Here is a 23,759-nt window from a genome sequence, read left to right as displayed (position 1 = left end):
ACAATACTGTTCTAACGAATTACTAAAAAATAACTTCGCAAACAAAAAAATTTTATGTCCATAATATTGATGAATTGAGAAATATTATTATTATTTAATCCAAAAATCCAACTTGTGTTTTCAATGCTGATTCAGAAAAATCTTCAAATATTGAAATCTTTTCCAGATTATTATTATTTTTTTGAAGCAAAAAGATTCTAATTCCAATGTTAAACATAACTTTTTTCGAGAAATTTGCATTCAAGTTTAAGAAAAATTCAGATTCGTATCACATATGTTATTCTTTTCATGGCAAGAATGTACAATACATGTCTTAATTCATAATTAAGTACCTTTTTTAAAAATTGTGATATTCAAACGTGTGCAAAACAATTAAGACAGTGATGCACTACCATGCATACCTAGCAAACAACCTCGTCTTTTTTAGTACTTAATATCGCTTTCATTATTATTATTCTTGTTTCACTGCATGATTACATTTAAAGAGTACGTGTTCACGATCTCTGTAGAAAGAACTATTGGGCTAATCTGATCCAAATTTTGGCTTTACCCAGTGCTTTTTTGTAAGGTGCGCTCTGAATATATACTCTTTATTATTACACCGTACTTAGCATCAATATGCATGTGATCCGTATCGTGTAAAGAAATTGAGCCAGTGTCTCAAAAACACTTAAAGTGACTCCAGCACCTAGAACTTTATGACTGGATCCACATAAAACATCACATAAGAGCCTTCTTTCTTCAAAATTAATAATATTCTGAATTTAACTAATAATTCGAAAGTAGTTTGTGTTTTGGGTAACTATTATTAGTGAATATAAAACACTTTCGACATCCATTCTGCAACTGTAATAAAAGATTTATGTCATCATCGACCCATTTGTATCCACTTCGATTAATGTCGACGTCTATTCCACTCTTCTCTTTTCTTTTTATAGCCCTACAAAACATTCTTTAAGTTTATTGTTTTGTTAGCATTTTAAGTTTACAATGAAAAAATGGAAGTTTACCATGATAAAATTCTCCTGTACTTTTGAATTTTAACAGGTGCATGAATGTGAAAAACAGAAAGATTAGAGAGCTATAAAATAAATTATTGTTAAATTAAAATTATTCCAATTTTATGATCCATTAATAAGTTTTGAACATACCTCTGTCAACGCTTCCAGAATTTCAGCTCCCTGTATACTTGTTTTCCTGTTTGACAGAACACGTAACTCTCGTAACCTTTTTGCTTTGCTCAACGCTTGCCACAATCGTGAGTCTGATAAATCGATATCACTTTGACCAAGTCTAAATAGTGTTAAATAAAAGTCAAAAAATGTTAAGAATAAAATCAAAAACAGAACAATTGGGAACACAAGTAGAATTGATTAATTTGACCGTTAGAAAAGACTTCCATACATTAATTAATATTTAAAAGTATTAAATAGAACCTTGGCCTTGTCATTACATTTGTTTACTATTTTGGGGATCCCGAAATCGAATTTGGGTAAGCAATTTCTCGGAAACTTATCACGGGCGGCCTATCCGGAAAAATTATAATCCCTCACTAAACGGCCACCATATTCTTTGACTGGCCGAACCGGCGATGAGTAAGGAAAAAGGCCTCTTAATATCCACAGGATGAAGAGTTTCGCGAATAACCTTTCTGGCGTTGCTCGCATTGATTTGATTCCGGGTGCCCAGAACAGTAAACTAATTCTGAATCCTTTCGGTCATCCGACACTTCTTCCCTACTAGTCATTAGTCTGTATAACGGACATTGTTTTTTATCGTTTCTGAGGAGTGATAATCAAGAAATGTTTCTAATCAAACCCAAAGTGGAGTGGCCAGGTAGTGATAGATAAGACTTCACATATCTAGAATGAACAATCCTCTGAGCAATCGGTCCATCTGGATCTATTCCCTGGAAACCATAGTTGTAGGCTGACACATGGACTACTCAACAAATTTTATGATAGACTAGAATAAATATGTAATTACAACAACAGTGATTGACTATGTTTTCCACTTTAGATTTTAATGTTAGGAAACGTATGCAGTGAGCACAGTGAAAAGATAACCTGCATAAACACCATCTGCTGTGTGTTCAATTCGTCTTGCTCTTTCTGCAAAAGCATCTCTTGCGTTACGTTCGTGTATTTTGTGATGTTCTTGGCTTAATCTGTTGTGTGTTTGGGTATATATATAACCCTTATCTATTAACCGTGGCATCCGAAGAGAGTCTGGAAGCAAGGAAGGCTAAGAAGACAGTTATAGAATGAAAGATTGAAATAAAAAATGAACTTATCGCGAAGCAAAAAAGCAGTACACGAGTGGCGTATATCCGAAAGCCATGTTGAAAATGACGAATTCAATGGTTTACAGCATTCTTAATAAGTAGAAAATGTGGCTAAAGTTGTGACAATGTTTGCCTTCAGGACATCGCATGTTATTAAAGAGATGGAAAAACTCACCATAGTATGTATAAATGGGGAACAATTGGCTGATGATATCATTACTTTAATTAATGTGCCGTAAATGAAATCTTTATTTTATTATACAGTATTTAAGTGTTTTATTTAGTTTTAGTATTTTTATTTATTATTTGGGGTATTTAATTATGTTATCTGTACCTTAGATTATGGACATTTGCTGTTTAATGTTATCGAAATTCGAACTGTTCAACACTGAAAACAGATTAATTCATTTTTCATTATTTCTAATAAAGAAAATTAATTCCCATCTTCAAACTATTTACGATTCAAACGAAATTGCAGAATGAATTAAACTTGAAGTACAAAGAACGAATGCACTTTTGTAAATTTCTTAAGCAAACTTTTAACATTAAGACGTTATGTTAACTAGAACACAACTGTTAGGAACTGCCAACATATAACAAATTAATTTTAAAATAACTAACTAAATGGATATAATGATTGCACAGGAACAAGGAAAAGAACAAAGAAGGCCCAAAATTGGGCATCGAAAATGATTAGTATGATATTTTTACTTTCAAATTTTCAATTTTGCCACCGTGGAGTCCATTCAGTTTTCGTTTAAATAAAATAATAACCATTTTCATTTTTATATTTCTTCAAAAAAGAAGAAGCCAAAAGTATAACCTTGAACAGGGCAGATGAAGAGCAGTTACAGCACTAATGTAATATAGTGTCGGGTGGGATCGTGGAAGAACATGATTCCCACTTTTTTTCATACGGGTAACGGTCGCTGTCGCAAAAGACGGTTGAGAAGGCGACCGTTGAGTTTTAAATGTGTAGACGTTGATTGGTCGACAGCGTCACGCAACTGCTGGATCACCAAGAAAGCTTCAACCAACAGTAGTTGCTGATTGGCAGACAGCCCGCGGTCGACGGATATAAAAGATTAATGTTGAGGCGAGAAGTTCGAGTTTTCACTTCAGTGTTAACTCCAACGAGTTTGCTCTCGGGATGTCAAGTAACCCATAGACTTTGTTGTCAAAGAGAAGCTCGCCCGGGGACGTTACGCTATCCTTACTGCTTGTTAACAGCAACAACTAGACATCAAGGAGATAGCTACTTGCCATCAACCGTCCAAATCGTCGCAAAGTGTCTTTCTGACGAACCAGATCAACACATAAGAACTGATTGAATTTCTGAACTTTATTGAATGTCATTGGCGTACCAAGTCGGTCGCCAATCGAGTGTTTATTGTGCATTTTAAACTTCACTTATAGTATGTTATGTAAATCCCTTTTACAACCAAGCTTCTAAATAAAATAATGTATTTCAAATTGAATTGAATATCCAGCGAATTGGAAACCAATACACCTAACTAAGAGTAATGCCCAGCACCTAAAACAATGTCTCTCCCCGGAAGGCAGTTCGTCCATGTGCTGGTCCATATTAATTCATACCCCTCATCCATGTTGATGTGATCTGTATCGATTAAGTCTCCAATAACAAGCGAAATTGTGTGCCAATTATGTTCCCAGCCTTCTATGCAATAACAGCAACTAATGCAGTAATTAAGACTGGGAATTCATTCCATTAACTCATATTAATGAATCGAATGAATGCCCAGCCTTCAATTTACATCATTCCTGCTTGCAAATGAAAAATATTAGCATTATAAAACATTAAAATTTTCTAATATTAAATGTACCTGAAATGCACTAAATTTGGTGCCTTCATTAAAAAGCAGAAGAGGGATTCCAAGTAATTACATTTTCCCAGATTATGAATCCGTAAACTTTTGATATTTAGGCAATTAGCTGCAATCTTCTTCAGGAAACGAGCTTCTCTTATTTGAGGAATATTCATTAATGTTAAAGAAGTCAATCTGCACATCTTAGATAAAGCTGATAGATGTGTATCCCAACCGAATTCTAAATTTTCATGGCTTAGAAATCCAAAAGGTAAACATGATATGCATGATTTACATATAAAATGAACATTAAAATAATTCTAAATATGGCATACCTTTTGCATACACTGCACCCATAGATCTCTAATTCGGACAATTGATGACATTTCTTGGCGATGGACACGAGCACTGACTAAACACATGATCAATAAGAATGTGATATCCAAGTATTCTGAGCAAGAATTAAATACTTACAACGTCACTATTCAAGGATTTAAAGGTGATATTATTCCTAGTTTTCGAAACGTTCGCCATACAGCACTTGCTAACTTCGGAACACGCAGGTAACGCAAGGCGTTGCAATCCTGAAAGAAACCTTGTTATAACGACAATGTAATAATCGAGTGAATATATGCATAAAAACGAAGCTAAACCTCTTAATTTACTGATTCCATTGAATAAGTGACGACATAATCCAATATGGCAGTTGATTAGATTTAATTCTTTTATCAGAAAACAAGAAGCGAGTAATTTGTTAAATCTACTGATTATCTGAAAAATTTCAAATAGAAAGAATTAAGTTAAAATATTAATGACAATTCGGTTAAAATTAATCACAACTAACCAATTTATCTATGGTAAAATTCACTTTGTTAAAGCAAAGATATTGCAAACTTTTAGTGGCAAATTGCAGGAAATTTTCTAAATCTTCATTTTCAAATTTATAATCTCTGTAACTGACGTATTTCGCTTCTGAATGTTCCTCGACTATTCCATATTTCATGCATTCATCAATGAAATAATTCGAATCAGCCGAACATATACTATTCAGTAAAATGTTTTCTTCCTTTTTCTTCTGTATAGCTGCAATATTTTCAAAAGTATAAAATTAAATTTTATAAAATAATTTACTTATCATTCTTATCACAAGTTTTCAGAAAATAATATACAGTGGAAACAAAGTTATTCTTCTCCTATATTATAAACTCTGTAATGTACACCATTGGTGGCCAAATCAATAAAACAAGTCACACTGGTAGTTGATTGCAGGTTCGCACCTCATCAAACAGTCTGGCCACGTTTAAAGAAAACCAGAAAACTGGACGTGGCAAATGTTAGATATGCGAAGCGTGTCAAAGATTTAAATACCGGCAGATTTCTTGTATGAAGGTTTCGCGGGAGATATCCCCGGCAGAACGCCCATGAGTCATGGTGCTGTATATCGAGTGAAACTTGAGAAAGTCTCTCTCTTTCAAAACTCCAAATTTGAAAGTGTTGTTGCGATGCAATGTAGAAGTTTTAATAATTTTTTTCGGAAAGAGTTCGTTTGATAGATTTAAGGAAATACATCAACGCATCACACGGGCGATCTGCCAAGGAATCACCTGGAGGAAATGTTCTGCAGGATACTGACCTATTTATTTGTTAAACACGTAAAGGAAACCCGGAAAACTCTACGTAACAAGGAGGGAACCCACAACCAATTCGCAGTGTTAATTGCTTCTGTGATTTAGTGGAGAATACTATTATTTCAATGTAAGATCTGTGGTACATAGTTTTCCTTCATACGAGTAGTATTTGATTCTTGAAATATGTTAATTAATTTCACCATGAGATTACTAAGAAATTCCATTTTTTGCCGGCACCGATCGCGCATCTAACTAGATCTACAATATGAGTGAATCAGGAGGCTTGCGACATATCGGGTCAACTCACTTACAAAAGGTTTTAGCCGATCTCAATTCTAATTTAGCTGACCTGTTGGCTTCACCATGTTTGTTTATCTTAAATTCTACCTTGCAATAGTATGAGTTAAATTATAATTCGTAAAGTGATTGCGATAATGATGATGTTTCACTTACCAAATCTGTCCGCGATTTCAGGTGCCATCCAGTAATCATTCAAAGGAACATCTTCCATTCGCCCTTCTAGAATCCATTTCAATAAGGTATAATCATTCTCCATTTTCATTTTATAGGTGTAATCGTCATCAGTATAATTATCTTCGGTTAAGATGATGCTAACTAATTTATTTAAGTTTAGTTTCCAAAGAAATGTTGCATTACTCAAAACTGGCAAATATAATTTTGAATCATCTTTGTTTTCAAGAAGGTAATTCACCATATGAATGTGGATATATTCTATATTTGGAGAGTATAACAACAACAGATGCAAGAAACAATAATTACAATAAGAATTACCTATTGATATTTGCATGTTTGTTAATTTTTTCAGTGGATTTCGGTCCAGTTTTTCGCACATTAATAAAAGTCTGGAATTTATAACTTCTTGAAATATGTAGCCATATTTTTCTTCAGTTTTCCGTAAACGCGTTTGATGCGTGGTTAAAATCAGCTCTTGCAGATGTGGAAGTCTGATTAAAATATCAATCAATAAGTCATATTCTAATCCTGTATTCACCATACGAAGTGATTGAAGGTATTTAAATCTTATCATGCATTTTATCCACACGTCCTCAGGTATCTCGTCTACACAATTGCTGACGTCTAAAAGTTGAATGCCTTTCGAATGATTTACGAAGAATAGTTCTACGCATCTCTTCATTAGAAACGAATCACTGGAAGAAATATAAGACAAACGTTAATTTTCATGTATTTAATTCATACACACATTATTTACTGAAAAAGGAATAACAAAAAAAAATTTTAGCTACATTTGAGTCTATTTAAATGTATACTGTACATTGGCTGATTTTTAAAACCTTTCTATTCTGTGAGTACCAAAAAAGATTCGATTATCTGTATAGGGCAATGCAACACGTGGGCAATCTGTCAAATGGGAGGACTTTATAAGACAAACTAATTTCTATTTAGGCGTTTCCGATGTAAAAAAAATTCGGTAAACTCCATGTGCCCAGGCCATTGACGATGTGCGAACCCATAACCAACTACCAGTGTTCAGTGGTTTTGTCCATTCGGCCACTGATGGTCGGACACAAAGAGAACTTTACGGTAAGAATTCGGCCAGGCACACAATGGTGGTGAGAGAGATGGATCCCAAAAAATTTCTACAGGTTTTCAATTCGTCAGGATCCAACTCCAGCTTCCCAGAATAATTGGCAACCACTTGAACTGGTAGGCCATTAGGTGATTGTATTTTAAATACAACTACATATTTTCTGGGGAAACATAAGTAAGTTGCTCCTCAGAATTTTCAGTTTCGGCTTCATACACACACACACACACACACAAAAAAAAAAACAAATGTGGTGACACGCTTTCAACATTCTGTCTAAAGCAGATTAAAAGACACATGTGCAACCACAGACAGTGCATGTAAAACACAGTCGTAAAGATCAAACTAAAAGATTCTGTCAGAGATCAATATAACTTTACAGTAATCGGAAATTGGTTTCACAGCGTATTGTAGCGCAAAACCAGCTGACCAGCTGACAACCGATCAGTTTCATTTTCGCAGAAAATATTTTGTACTTAGTTGAGAGGTTGCGGCCGACGTTTTTAACGCGAAAATGTGTACGTCGGACGTTCAGCGCCGCTTTCCTGTAAGTCTATAAGTTTCACAATGGAGTTTGGAAAGTCAGTGGAACCATGCTCGACATTCCATTGTCAATCTTCTAGACTTACAGGAAGCTGAATGTCCAATGTACACGTTTTTGCGTTGAAAACGTCGGAAGCAACCTCGCTAGTTTCACAGTGGCTCTACAATTTCGAAATAGACTGTAATTGCAAAAACTCGTGTTTACGTCATGCGGGTGTTTTAAACCAGTAGCTGATTCAGGAGTTAATCTGCAGACAGCATAGTATAAAAAATAAAAAACTTTTTAATGCAAATTGAATAAAATTCTCGCCTTATGGGACCACTAGTTCATAAGTAATATAGAAGACATGACACAATATAATAAAAATAAAAAATATTAATTAAGAAAAGATTTCTGAAAAGTTTCTTAGTATCTCTTTCTTTTTCATTGAATGGTGCCAGGGCCCCTTGGATCCTTTCCGAGTAACCTTAAAAAGGGCAATATGCCCATAGATTCAACATAGCGATTTTCACCTGGTATATCTCGGCCCTTAGATCGGGTTTAAATGTTCTGGTGTAGTCACAACCTCGGCCTTGCATTTTTACATAAAAATCACGTTTAAGGGCCGCGTGGTTCTCGAAATTTCAAAAATAGACAAAACACTTCCTGACACTTGCAGGAAACCGTTGAATAAATTTAAAATTTGTAATTCGGATAGTAAAGATTTAACTAAAATATTATATTTAATATACATTTTCGGAATATCGCTCTGTATAATGTTACAAGATCAGGTGGCAAGCAGTTTCAGTTTTGGTTCAATTGCCTTCATTACCTCTTCGATGCCTCTAATTTCATCAGTTGGCAGCTTTTTGATTTATTGGAAGTACAAAATAGCACAGGAAAATGCGCCATTACAAATTGATCTTACAAAAGCTGTTAAAATAATCAATCTTGAATAATTACTCGAATAATACTAAAAAAAAATTAATAATTTCACTCTAAATCGGGCTGCACGGCAGCTGTTTTATTTTGTGGGTCTTATAGACAAGTTGTTTACAAATTTCGCTGTTTTTACGTTATAAAATAAACTTAATCGCACTTCTGCTTCGGCAAAAAAAGTAAGTTACGAATTATTTTATAAACATAATTGATTTAAGACCGTGTTTACACTGAATTGTTTCAACGTTAATTTCTTCCACTCGTTACTACTGATCTTCGTTTTATAGCAGAAAAGTGGAATTATGAACTTCGAGTATGCTACTGTCATTTCGACGCCATGTTTCATGCAGGAGCTTCGATACAATCTCCGTATGAACTACTATAGTCTGCGCAGCTTGAGCTGGAAGACTCTTTCATATTAAAGGATGGAAGAGGATGTGAAAGTAGACACACAGATCTTACCTGTTTCAATTTTTAAAACGTTTTTATATTTATCATAAATAATTTTATTTTTTTACTTTTGGCAAACTTTACATTTCTCTAATCTGGGTGCATGTCTCCTTTCATCCCTTTCTTGACTTATACTCTTCCAACACGGGCCAACTGGTGTCTACTCTTTCGGTATCTGAGCTTTAGTTGAAGTTAGTACAAATATTTGACACAAATGCCCATTTTCCAATAAGAGTTTAGTTTTAAATGACAAGGATCACCATCCCTTCATTCAAAGCTTAATTTTATTATATTTTATTATTCAATTTATTGCATTACCGCTTTTTTGAAACACACTGAGAAAGAAATAGGAATGCTAAGATAAAAAAAATTCTAGCAATTAATTGCATAACTTTGCTGGCAAGAATTAAAAACTATATGGCATCATCTGTTAAGAGACTATTTTAGAAATGTCTTTATATTATTAGTTATTATAAAATGACAAAAAGTGTGATTTTCAGGGTAGAGAAGACTCATAAAACACTGTAAATGCTAATAACAAATGAATTTTTTATTAAGTCTGACCTCAATCAAGATATGACACATGACCCCCCTGTGCATCCCCACCCATTAATCTTTAATCACGAACATTTAATAGCATCAATGACTTAGTAAGATTCAAGCTCTGAATGAAGGGTTTGCACCCACCTACATGACCAAAAAAAGTAAAAGAAACCATACTGTACTGTACATGCAACCCTTTGCCAGATACTTGCCTCAAAAGGTCAGTTTTTAAGATGTATCGGTATAATGCCTATTCTCCGTGCTTTGAGTCGTCGAGGCTCGCTACAACTTGCCGTGACAGACACTTCCACACGTCTCTAAAACTAATTAACATCAAGTACTCTGTGTACAGTCGAGTGGGCTATTCCGAGCCGGCATAGTCGCGTGAATTAAATAGTTAAATGCAATAGTCTTAGCGGAGCAACACAACTTGCGATCTCATGTGACCTGATTTTGGGGGCTGTATCTTGCAAAGTGTCGCTTCTACAGGTATGGTTCCTTCGACTTTTTTGCTACTATGGGAATTCTCTACAGCTCTGATAAAATCCCATTGTCTCATTCAGAGTTCGAATTGAGCCAATATCTCTAATACATAAACCTATCTGAAAAATTTCAGAAATTTTTCACAAAAGCACAGGAGTTACTAAGCTTCAAATTGGGTAAAAAGAAATTGTGTCCCACACATACATGCACATTCTAACATCCATACATACAGAAAAAACTCAAATTTTTAGCATTTGTCAATGTTTTATGGTCATGAGTCCAAAAATGTATAAATCTTGGGTGGAGCATTTCATTGAGTGATCACCATATATTTCTTTTGTTATATATAACAACCAGGAAAGTAAAAATCCATATTAAGTATTACATTCAATAAAAAATTCTATGCATACAACACTTCACTTTATGTACTCTTAAGACTGAGAGAGAAAGTTTGAAAGTGCTTTAAACCTTTATAGGTAGGACAGGATTTTATTTATTTTTATTTTTATCAATAGAAGATAAATTCCTATATGTACAGGTGAAAGATTAATAACAATAATGCACTAAATGTGCAGAAATTGACAAGGAAACATTGGCAAAGAATACAAAACAAAAAACTGAATCCCTTTACCTGTAAGAAAAAATAGAAAAAACAAAACTTTGTAACTAATTAATTGCCAAGAAAATACACTACCAATTCTATGAACAGTGACTGCTAATTTAAAACACTATACAGAATAAAAAAATAAACATATTAAAAGTTATCAGTGAAATTTATATATCCTTATTACACAAGAAAATTACTTTTTGTTTACAGAATCTCAGTCACACAATAAGCATCAAAAGTAACTTCTAAACCACAATTCACAATATTTTATTCCCCTAAGCTATGAACAATATTTAATTGACTTCTGTAATCAGAAATGTAACATTTAAATTAATTAATTCTATTTGTAATTATTATACTGAAGAATGTTTTGTATATCAGAAATGGATTTAATTTCACTTTGATCAAAATGTAATTTAGAAATATGAAAATAAATTAGAAGTGTTTTAACCAGTTAAGTTTTTAATTATTCAAATGAAGATGGATTCCTTTGGGTTGAGATTAATAGTGACGGCACTGAAGAAAACAAACGTGGAGCTGCCGATTTGAGTTCTCTTGTTAACACACATTCGGGGAGACGTCTCTAATACCTCTATCAGATTTTTAGCCTATTATGCTTTGTTTTTAAACATTTTCAATTATTTTGTAGAAAATGTGACAGTTTTAAAGTTATGTAACAAGAAATAATTAAATGTTCCTATGTTTTTAAAATCACATATTCACTCTGTAAGTAAGTGTAACAGATTCAATCGTAGATATATAAAAATTACATTTTGTTATCAGATCTTAACATTAATTTATGAGATGGATTTAGTCTCATAAATTAATAATAGTTTTATTTTATATAACATTTGACTCCTTTACCATTTATTAGTGCTTAGTTATTACAGATAGAGTTGTATGTGACAAAAATGTATTGTTATTAATTAATAACTGCCAAATTTAATATTATTAACTTAAAATTTAACATATTCATTTTGACATAAACAAGACAGTTGTATTATATTTCTGTTCAAAATTCACCTGTCAAGTGAGTTTTTAAAAAAAAATTTGAAAAATGAAGTGATAAAATTAAGAATATTGTATGTGAAATGCTATAGCTTGCAATTCTTCTGTTTTTAAATATATTTATTAAGAATTTAATGTAACTAAATGTGATTCAATAAATTAGTTTAGCTTAAGAGTAGAAATACTGTAATTAGGTTAACACAAATAAATTAGTAATATAATATGTAGTAAGAGTATTTATAAAAATAAGTAGAAAACCAAATATTTGTAGGTATGCTGTGACAGCTATTCTGTATATTAAAAGTGTGAAAACTACTGACACACGATTAAAAACTTATTTTGAGTCACTTAAATTTAATGCTGTTCTATTTGGCCAATATAAACTGACTAAAGAGGGTTGTAAGGAAACAGCTGAAATGAATTTTAGGATGGCCAAAAGTGTAGCTGTTTGGAGTCTAATGTGTAATTAGTAGAATAATAAAGGAAATACAGACAAGTCTCAATGTATGATAAGCCTTTAAATAAATACTGAGAAATAGTAAACAGTAAAACTACAATGGATTAAATTCACTTCAACAATGTATAGTTGCAGTTTTTAAAAACTGAATGCTCTGATGTATAACAATATTCTAACCGAAGAGGAAATCCAAATTCTGAAATGCACTTTATTTAATACTTTAAAATTACAATTATTGTTTAATGATAACTAAAGTTGAATAAATGTTTTAAATATTTGGTTGATGGTGTATGATAAGCCTTAATGTATTGTTTACTATTGTTTTGCTGAAGTAAAAATGAATATGTTACTTCAGCAGAACAGTAGTAAACAATAAATTCTAAAGTAGTAAATGAATAAATTCTTGACATTCTAAGACAATAAACATTAATGAAAATTTCTATGCATGATTTATTCTTTAATTTCTATTATTCTTTTGTTACAGATAATTTTTGGCTGAATTGTTTATGTTTGTGTAAAGCTTATAAGTTTTTATCAAAATATTTAATGTTATCTTAATTTCCATATAAATAAAAACATCCAAACCTGATTGTTATATATATTAGAGCCTAATGATTGCCAAATTATAAACCTTCTAAATTATTAAAATATTAATTTAATTATAATTATTAAATTTAGAAAAGATGGCTCCTAATGTTTGGGTCAACTTAGCATTTAATTAATAATAATAGTAATAATATAGGTTGATGTAATTCAGGAATCATTTTTTAAAACATTATTTTAATTTTCTTTCTTTACGATCAAAACATACTCTACTTTTGATATTGTGCATGTCTGCTGTTGCAAGTTTACACAGTATAACTACTACTAAGATTTTGTCACACTCAATGACTTTATGATTTACACACTGTACTGGAAGACCACTTTTATAAGTCATTCTGAGCAAGTTCAAAAAGGTTCATTTGTGTTAGAGCAGTGAGAATACAATGTAACATGATTTGGATTTTGTTAGCAATTGGGTTGAGAATGCAATAACAAGCAAAAACATGACATAATTGTGAAAAACTCTGACAAGTCACAACTGCATTTTGTTAGACAAGTCACAAACTGTGGTGCAGTTGTGACTTGTGAAAGAAAATGCTTAGAGGAGTCATTTGTTCAAATGAAGCAAATCTGTGCATATTGAGATTGGGAACGACAAAATGTCTGATAATTGTATAAATTGGCCTATAGATAAATAATAAAATATTGTTTATACTTCAAAAGTTTCTGCAATATTTTTATCTACTTATATATAAGCTACCTTATATATAGAAAGCCTTGTTACTTAATCAAATACAGAATAAATAATGAATAGAAGAACATGTATTTACATTCAAATGGTTTGTCTGACAAACTACCACATTTCATACAGCCTGTCTGCCGTTTATCCCTCTATATTGTTAATAAAGAGGAAGAAAAAGATAATATAATTGCTCTTTTAGATCTCTCCATTCCAAAACCCATTAAGGATCTTTGCTAGTTTGGTTTACCTCCTTATATCATTCTCACTGCATGCTTTCAACGACATAGTTATGTAAATTCTACTACTTGGTACGATCCAAAAGTTCGGGGACTGCAGTAATCTATGATGACAAAAGCATGTATTTGAAGTTACAGCGTATGAAATGGATTCTACCAAACCACCTCTACGTGTTCAGGTTAATTTCACCCATGTCATGTGATTAAACCGTGAGCGCCGCTGTTTTTTTCCGGAGATAGTTACCTTTGTTCTGCGACGTAATAAAAGTGAAATTTCAAGAACAGCCTCCAACATTTCGACTTCACCGTGGTAGAATCACCGTACACCTTTCTTAACAATTTTAAAGTCTCTGTAGGTGTTTTACCTAAACGCTGACAAAATTTAATATTGGATGTTGTTCTTGAAACTCGACTTTTATTACGTCGCAGAACAAAGGTAACTATCTCCGGAAAAAAACAGCAGTGCTCGCGGTTTAATCACATGACATGGGTGAAATTAACCTGAACACGTAGAGGTGGTTTGGTAGAATCCATTTCATATGCTGTAACTTCAAATACATGCTTTTGTCATCATAGATTACTGCAGTCCCCGAACTTTTGAATCGTACCACATATATCTGCAATTATACACAGAATATATTTATATCCCTCACCTCATTCTTATTCAATTCTTATTACACAGAGTTACAAGTAGTGGTTGCAGTGGTAAACACAGCAGAATACTCTCATACCAGGATTAAGTATTAACATCTTAGACCAACGACTGTATCAACTCACTGTATTAAAAGTAAAAGGTATTTGCATTTTCAAAACACATGGAATTATTCTTCACAAGAAACTGCATTTGTGTGTTCATGGAATTCTTTGTAATGACAGAGTTAGGTTTCTGTTCTATAGAAAACAGATGTCTATGTGATCACCTTACAACACTTGTGCATGGGTTTAAGAATTATTTTTATATAGAGGCCACAACCAGAAAGCTATTAAACCATTTTGAAGTTCAGAAAACCATTAAGATGATATCATAAATAGTAAAGTCTTCACTAACCTATCTACACATACCTTTAACATAATTTTATACTATTATGATGGGAAGCTTTCCTACTCAAACAACATCCACGGAAAAATTATTCTACAATTTGTGTCTTTATATATAAGAACATTGGGATCAAGTAATAAGTTTAAGACAGCTCACTGAATTATTGGTATCACTTTTTAAAAGTTTAAATTCATAGTTTATATATAAATATATAAACTATGATTTTAGGGTCTGTCTGTTATGTAATTTCAAAATATTTGGCTATATTTTTTATATGATTGCTATTATTATCTCACATTGTTTGGATGAAAACATTGTGTATAAATTAATATAGGTCATCATGTTTTCATCCAGAGAATACAATTTCAGTTTTCAATGTAGATACTTATCATTCTAAGTTACTTTCTCCTGAATTTTATAAACCAAAGAACCATTATATTTTAGCAAAATGTTTTTAAATTGTCAAAATCACTTGTTATTTAAAGTAAGAGATAAATAAGAAAACTCAGGCCAAAATTGTATATACTTCTGCTAATTATCACTGAGTTCAGCATTAACACAAAACTTTCCTCTATATCGCAAGTACTTTTGACGAAATTAAGCTCGTCAAAAGTACTTGCGATATAAAGGAAAGTTTTGTGTTAACGCTGAACTCAGTGATAATTAGCAGAAGTCTACTTGCTATTTACATTGCAAAATGTTCTTTAATTTGAAACTAAGATATATGTAGATAACTAATAAATTAAAATATTTATATCAATTAAAATTTAGGAAATTTCTTTAATTATTCCATACAAACACCTTACTTATTAATTCTTAATCTTATATACAAAATACAACTGATGCACATATAAATCACAATCACTTACATAATTAACATACTCACAAGCAGTCAGAGAATGAAGGTAAAACAGTTTTCATAATTACATATTAGAATACTACTTTGGTAACTGCACTATTAATTAATAACTCCAGTACTTCTACTTTTATGGTGAAGTAACAGTTTATTCCTGTAACATTTTTGGTCTTTGTAATACTTCCTCAGAAAATTTATAATTCAAAAAGGACAAGAGTCTTAATGTATTATATTAAAGCTTTCATTCATTAGATAACAGTAGAAAGCATTAGAGAAAGTAGTCATACTGTAGTTACCTGTTACATGTTAAAAACAAAGATCAATGTTTTAAAAATATTTAAAAGTTTTAAATAAAATTTAAAGAAATTTTTTCTATCAAATGCACAGAAATTTCTTCCAAATTCTGTTCTTAAAATATAATTATAGAAATTTAAATATATTTCATATTTGTTACCTCTGTTTACAGAGTACTAGAATATTTTCTTTTTTGTGTAAGGTTCGAAGCACTTCTGGACATTTTCCGTTTATCTTCAAAGTTCAAAATCTTCGCTACATTTCAAATATTCTGTGATATTTACATTTTCAAAATTTAACCTAATAATAACCTACACTTTCTTTTTAGGACAGTTCATCAATTAACAAAATCAAACAACTAATATTCAAACCAATATTGCATTTTCACAGACCAGATTTGAACTCCTGTTAGAGCCCTATAGTTGGATATGATCTAGATACATTCAAGTCTTACTTCTTGCTATCTGGTTGGAACCATTAAAGGTTGCACACATCCATAAGAGACAAAACCTAAGAACTTTTGGTTTGCAGCAACCTCATCTCAACAGACTTTGAGTCTAAAATATCATAGTATGTTCAATATAAATGTTATTATATAAATATTATAAAGAATAAATAATTTATTTAATGTAATACAGATATCAATTCTGTATTAATCAATTGTAAAATTCCATCTTTAATTCCATTTGTGTTTGAGGTGTTCTCATTGTATCAGGTCAGTCCATAAGTCCATTTACATTTTTATGACCTTGAGAAAAATCTTGTTTTGCTGTTAAAAATGTCAGTCTCTAATATGATAATTTTTACACTGAAGTGTTAAATTGGATCTCATTCATATAATACTGTTCAGAATTGTAAACATTTCAGTTGTTTATTTTCTTTAAAATGGAAGTAACCAACGAATTTAAAAGACATGTTTTATACTTTTTATTTTTAATTAAGTGATGAGAATGCTACAAATGCAGCCAAAAAATAAATACTGTACATAATCAAGCTGTAATTAGTGTAAGGACTGTGCAGAAGTGGTTTGAAAGATTTAGAAACAATGATTTTAGTGTAGAGGATAAGGCTTGTACTAGAAGATGTGTTGACTTTGATAATAATGCTCTATCTGCACTAGTTGAAGCAGAACCATCTTTAACAGTTGATGAAATTGTGAAACGTTTAAATTCATCCTATGGAACCGTTCATAGACACCTACAACAAATCGGAAAAGTTTCAAAGCTAGGAAAATGGATACCACACGAACTGTCAATAGCTAACCGACAACAACGTGTAAACATTTGCACGTCTCTTTTATCCCGTATTGCTTTAGAACCTTTTCTTGGTAGGCTGGTTACTGGAGACGAAAAATGGATCCTCTATAATAACGTGACGAGAAAAAGACAATGGATGGATCGCGACAAGCAGCCAAAACAGACTGCAAAAGGTGGGTTGCATCCAAAAAAAATTATTTTGTCTGTTTGATGGGATATGTCAGGTGTAATTCACTTTGAGCTGTTAGAACCTAATCAAATAATTAAAGCTCAAATGTATTGTGAGCAATTAGAGCATTTAAATGAAAAATTGAAAAAAACTCAACAGTCGTTAGTGAACAGAAAGCAGGTTCTCTTGCAGCATAACACACGCTGCAAAAATAACTGTTCAGAAACTTGAAAGCTACAACTGGGAAATTTTACCTCATCCACCATATTGGCCAGATATTGCTCCCAGTGATTATCAACTTTTCCCAGTTTGCAGAATTTTTTAAAAGGGAAAACTTTTGAGGATGAGAACAATGTAAAAAAAGGCTATTTCTGAATATTTTGATACAAAACCGAAATCATTTTACGAAGACGGGATTAAATAGCTACCATCAAGATGGCAAGAAATTGTACAAAATAATGGTGAATACATTATAGACTGAAATAAAATTTAATTAAAATTTTTTGCTGCTTTTTTTGTAGATAAAAATACGCATGAACTTATGGACTGACCCAATACTAAAATTAATACGTTTGCAGTTTTGATGGCTAAATAAGTTTCAGACGATAAGACCTGTGCTCAAAGGCTGTGGATATGATTCCAGGTGATTTTTGGAAATTTTTAACTGGTTAAAGTTAAAATGATCAAACTTTATCTTTATTACTCAATGCTCCCTGTTCCAGGCTTGTCCAAATGATGACATACAACAAAGATGCTTGCTTATCTTCTACTTCAACAATGAAACAAATAAATTGTTAAATTGAACCCCAACATCCTACATTAACAATTCTTTCATCTAACCTAAGATTACTGATTTCAGATTACTCTAATCTGTGAAATTCTAGCAATTAGTGAACTGATGTAGACTGAAACTAGATAAAAAATATGCATTTTTTGAAAATAAAATAAAATGTCATCATCATGTCATCTAATTTGAGATTATTGGTCAGTGAAGATGTACTGTAGAATTGGTAAGAGAACTATGATGTGTGCATGCTGTGAAGTCAAGGATACATTAGCGAGGTTGAGGCCAAAGTTTTAAACACAAAAATGTGTATGTTGGACGTTCATCGCCACTTTCCTGTAAGCCTAGAAGTTTGAAAATGGTGTTTGGAAAGTCAGTGGAATCATGCTCGACATTCAAACGCCATTGTCAAACTTCTCCACTTACAGGAAAGCGGCGCTGAACATCTGATGTACACGTTTTCGCGTTTAAAACTTCGTCCTCAACCTCGCTATTACTCATATACATTTTATACTACAAAATAAATTAACCATTCAATTATTATTTTATTGTCGAAACATTTTTTACGGTTATTTAACATGTTTCATAAAGCTTGTTTTTCTAACTCAAAGAATTAATATATAAATTGAAGTTACATTGTTGTTTAAGTAAATCCAGATTAATATGTTAGCTAGCAGCAAATGCTCAGCATTGAGATTTTCAGGGAGTGGGAAATTAGTGAGAATGAGTTGGAGAGGGTGATAATAAGTACAGTCTTAGTAACTAAAATACAGTTATTGACCTCAGTATTACAATAACGAAACTGCAAAACAAAAAAATATTGCTCAGTCTATAAAGTTAACATAGGTTAATTTTAGACTGAGCTAAAGTTAAACAGTCTAAAGACTCCATTGTTCTACAGACTTAACATTGTACCTTTGCTGCTTAGCTCAAACTGAACCATTGCACCTTTCTCAATCTCTCTTTATTGTCATCATTTACAGGATAAGAGCTTCAATTTGATACCCGAACCATATTTTATGGCCCAGCCATTCACTCAAATTAAGTCAGACAAACTGAAACCTTCTTTCAAGTTATGTATAGATAATGAAAATTATCTTTGGTAAATTCAATGCAATCATCAATCTCAGGACTTTTAATTATACAAATTACTCAGGAATTGATGCAATATCTTTTTCTACAACTAAAAATACATGACATTCTGTATGTGAGAACTTTTTTATTCTGTGTTCATTTCTGCTTTATTTAAAGCATTGATTTTACTTGCTTTCTGTTTAAGAGTATTGTAAAAAGTTTTTGTTATTTTGTAAATTTTATAAAAGAAATTTTTCATATGATTGAAATTATTTCCTTACCATGGCCATTATGTCAAACTTCTAGAACACTCTTTTACATTATTTAAGTTAAATTATTTTAACTAAAGTTAATAGGAAAAATTACACACACTTACAATTTAAATAATTTCATTAAAATATATTCATATTATAATTTCTTGAAATTTTGAAATAACACATGTTGGTCTGGGCCATGGTAATTAATACTGGCTTCCTTATGTGCTTAGCCCCATCATTGTCTTAGTTGATAAAACACTAGTTGGTTGTAGGTTTGCATCTCACCAATGGGCAGGCCACATGAAGTTTATCAGGTTTTCTGAACAAATCTAACACCTAAATAAAGTCAGTTTCCTGTCGAAAGTCTTTCTGGGATGCATTCCTCCTTGGAAAATATCAAAGTGTTGCATTACCTTCTCCCATATATCCATCCATTCTGAGATACTTAACTGCTTTCTTCATTTGACATCATAATCCAAAAACACTGAAAATTTTTGCAGAGAGTATAGTGCCAAATAGTAGAAATTTTCATGTCCGGGCGGTTGATATAATTCAGATAGCACATTTCTCAATAACGTGTGGTCCACAGATCCCTGTGGGTCTAGGCAAATATATTGACAGCAAATTATGCAAATTAGGTAAATGGCCCATTAAAATTTATTAAACAGGTCTACCAGAAGGTGAAGTTTGAGAAACACTAGGTTAATGCATATCATTGGGGTATTTTGTACTTAGACATGTAATTCTTCCAGTTTTTCAAAAATTGTATTAAGTTTCTCTTTTACAATTTAAATAAAGTTGCCCGGTTGATAATAAGAATATTAAAACTATTACAGTGAAATGCTGACTAAATGTCTAGGATGTGTATAATAGAAATGTAAAGAATGCACAAGTGCTATTTATCCACTTTTGTTTTTTGATACTGTACCTAAAAGTTCATAAGCAGTTCTGTGTAGGAACTGCATGAATAGGAAATGAAAAGGGTGGAATAATACGACATAATGTAATAAACAAAAAATTGATGAAAACAGGAGGAGGGTGGTAAAAAAAATGCATACGCACAAATTTATTAACAAGTTATAATAGTAAAGGAGAAATAGGAGTAAGCATGAGTTAGTTGTTTGTAGAAGAAACAAAAAATGAATTAAAAAAACTAAAATTATGATAAACAGAACTAATTTTATTGCTGTAGTTGTGTGTATGTCTGCCAAGTTGCACTAATACAGGAATGTGGTTTATGGAGTAGAATCCATGAGATGGAGGTTACTGTTGAAATGTATTGGTGAATTTCTACGTAACAAGTTCCAGTATTTTCACATTTGAAAGACTGGGTCAGTTCGTCCAATTGAAAGTTTTGTTGAGGGTTTTAAGAAGTTATAATTTAGACGATGGCAGTAGTTTTCCTTCCTGCGATGATTTTCGAAAATGCTTAGAAGATAACTTATGCGTTTTAAGTTTTACAAATTTAAAGGAAAAAAGTATAGTTTGCTTTACGTATAAAGTTTTTATGTTGTCGATTTTTTCTTGTTGATAACAATTGGAAGTTGATTCGTAGTAATTGAATTTGATGATGGCTCTCATTAGGTGATTTTGTTGTGTTTGCAGACGGTTAACGATATAGTTTCCCATATAGTTATACCGCATAGAATTTTCGGTTCTGTACAGATGTGATATACTCGTTTAATCGTATTTATGTTTAGGAAATCCTGTATTTTTCTGATTATGCCAGTAAACTTAGTGACAGTTTTTGTTACATTTTCGATATGTCTATCGTATTTGAGTTTATCATCTATCAAAACTGAGATTAAAATACAATATTTTAAAAGTTTATCTAATCAATCTCTATTAGACTTGTTTAATAAAATTAAAAGAACTGCAAGTTTCTCAAATACCAACGATTCTGCTAATCAAAGACTTTTTCCTGCATAATCAATTCTAACGATGATAATTGATATACACCAAAAAGAAAAGAGGGAAGAAGGGGCGAAGTAAATTTTCCGAAGGGTTTTTGGCTACAACGGATCACTTATGCCTTTTCTGTTTTAATGCAGGAAATTACTTTGTTCATTTTTTTTTTTTTTTTTGTTAATTTTCTAATGTTTGGTTTAGTTTTGTATTTTTGTGGCACCTGAAAAAGGCCAAATGGCCACAGTGTCTTTTGAGATTAATCTCAAACATCATGCAATTTTAAATATGGATTAAAATCAACATGTAACAACGTACGATAATTCGATAAATAACTAATAATTTTACTCTGCTTTTAAATAGCCTAATCTCTTTCGTGTCTTAAGAAAAAAATAGAGTTATATATATTTATCTGAAGACATTAGACATCTTTTGTTGCATCTGACTAATATTTATCATCATAATATATATCATATTAGTAATAATTTAATAGATAATGTATATAAAATTATAATAAATATTGTAATTTGAAACCGACTCATTATTATGTCACTGGCCATATTAAATGAGTTAATGATAAAATAATAGAATAATAAATTTTTGTATTTATTATTATTTTTGACTATACGTTCTGTAACGTAACTGTCGTAACCTTTATAGGTTCATTTTATTCATTTTGAACGTCATTTCTCATCTTTTTTCATTCTAACAAGTGAATTTCTTTGTGATATCATTTGGAACTTTCGAAAATATTATGAAAGTACTAAAATTAATTGTCAGTACATTATTTAACGATAAAGTGTTGACACTGAGTACCGATCTAATACACGTTTCATCTATTGTTTTAATGAAAACATTTTATTTCTAAACAAAAGTCTTTATATGGAATTAGTCACATAACTTACATAAATTATATGTATAATATTGTTATATAACTTTAGTGAAAAAATAAAATCATATTTTTTTGTAAATTTAGATAACAACTTTATAATTATTTAATAATTTAGGACTACAGGAATTTCATCTGAATTTTAAAGTAATTCGATCATTTATTACTTTAGTTTTTAAAAATTGACTCGGGGGATTTGTTGTAGAACGTTACGGTATTACCGGAAACGTAACTAATGCAAAGTTTATCAACCTGTAGTCCGGGGACTGCTTCAAAGGCTCGGTTAAATCACGTGATGTCTCCAAAGTTTAGCTAATTCCTCCGCGAGAAGATTAAGTTATCAGGAAACACGTCAGAGATGCGAGGCGTGGCCGAAGACGAGTGAATAGTCACGTGACCGAAGGGAACCGAGAAATGTCACGTGACACGCTTCGTACGCGTCCGCCATCTAATGTACCGCTCCGCGACGACATCGTGCTTAAGCAATGGCGTCTTCGAACGGGGTACACTCGGTAAGTATTCCGACAATTTTTTGTTTATAGCATATTTTATATCGCTAATTTCCAACAAATTATACGTGTTTTGGACATGATTGAGTCAAATTAGTCTAGAAATTATTAATTTTCTGGAAGAAAACCTCTGAAATAGCCGTACCCCCCAATCAGCACAAGTGCCATTAATTTAAATCACTTTATAAAAATATAGAAACTGACCTGATTGTCAAAACGATGCTCCTGAACCTCACACACACGTTAGAAGTAGAAACCAAATCTTCCAATTGTAAATATCGGAATATTTTAAAGAGAATTTCGTTGGGTAGGACCCGAATGGACGTAATTTGCTCGGACTCCATCACACACTACCGCAACTATGTCACAACAATCAATGTCGATTGTGTGTGTTTCGCTTATCACGTGTAGATAAACACGTGTCTTTGGAGCAATCGCGTTATTGCATAACGAGTAAGAAATGTTTTGGGGAAATTTCCCTATCGTTCGGTAGCAATCTGAATCGATCGAAGTTCGGGATTGAAAGTAGTACTATTTATTTTTATTTTACAACAGTATTGTTAATTCAAAATAAATATATTAGGGGGATATTTTTACATTAAAGTCTTCCGTAGGTGGGATGTTATCAAAAGGATATTGCGGAACACAGTAGAGGCGTGGGGATTTTATCGATCGTATCCACAGTAGGAGAACGCTGATTGGTCGCTTTACTAAGCGGGAAATTGAACATCCGCCGTGCTGATTGGACGGGTTTTATTGCAACGCTGTATTTTGTACAGAATGGTAGAATTAAATTATAAGCCGGGCTGTGGAGTCGGAGTAGTCAAAAATCCCCTGACTCCGACTCCTTTTTACTTTCCCAACTTCTTATGTATATAAAAAAACGAAAAA

General features: G+C 32.0%; 1 protein-coding gene across 1 annotated transcript in view; it reads right to left on the bottom strand.

Annotated features, from left to right (window-relative positions):
- Positions 1 to 601: 601 nt before the first annotated feature.
- LOC136990652 (uncharacterized) overlaps positions 602 to 23,759 on the bottom strand; it is a 194,309-nt gene continuing 171,151 nt past the window's right edge. Inside the window, exons 2-11 of the mRNA XM_067289042.1 lie at positions 23,073 to 23,227; positions 6,192 to 6,907; positions 4,955 to 5,193; positions 4,764 to 4,881; positions 4,588 to 4,694; positions 4,446 to 4,522; positions 4,129 to 4,365; positions 1,152 to 1,293; positions 1,011 to 1,081; positions 602 to 940 (exon numbers count right to left, since the gene is read on the bottom strand). Of these exons, the coding sequence (XP_067145143.1) occupies positions 769 to 940; positions 1,011 to 1,081; positions 1,152 to 1,293; positions 4,129 to 4,365; positions 4,446 to 4,522; positions 4,588 to 4,694; positions 4,764 to 4,881; positions 4,955 to 5,193; positions 6,192 to 6,907; positions 23,073 to 23,212 (2,019 nt within the window). The 5' untranslated portion in view covers positions 23,213 to 23,227 and the 3' untranslated portion in view covers positions 602 to 768. The remainder of the gene's footprint in view (positions 941 to 1,010; positions 1,082 to 1,151; positions 1,294 to 4,128; positions 4,366 to 4,445; positions 4,523 to 4,587; positions 4,695 to 4,763; positions 4,882 to 4,954; positions 5,194 to 6,191; positions 6,908 to 23,072; positions 23,228 to 23,759) is intronic.

Source organism: Centruroides vittatus, unplaced genomic scaffold, assembly GCF_030686945.1.
Source record: "Centruroides vittatus isolate TY-2023 unplaced genomic scaffold, ASM3068694v2 scaffold_996, whole genome shotgun sequence".
NCBI classification, from domain to species: domain Eukaryota; kingdom Metazoa; phylum Arthropoda; class Arachnida; order Scorpiones; family Buthidae; genus Centruroides; species Centruroides vittatus.
Note: the sequence above shows the minus strand (reverse complement) of the source record. Positions and strands in the feature narration are given on the sequence as shown.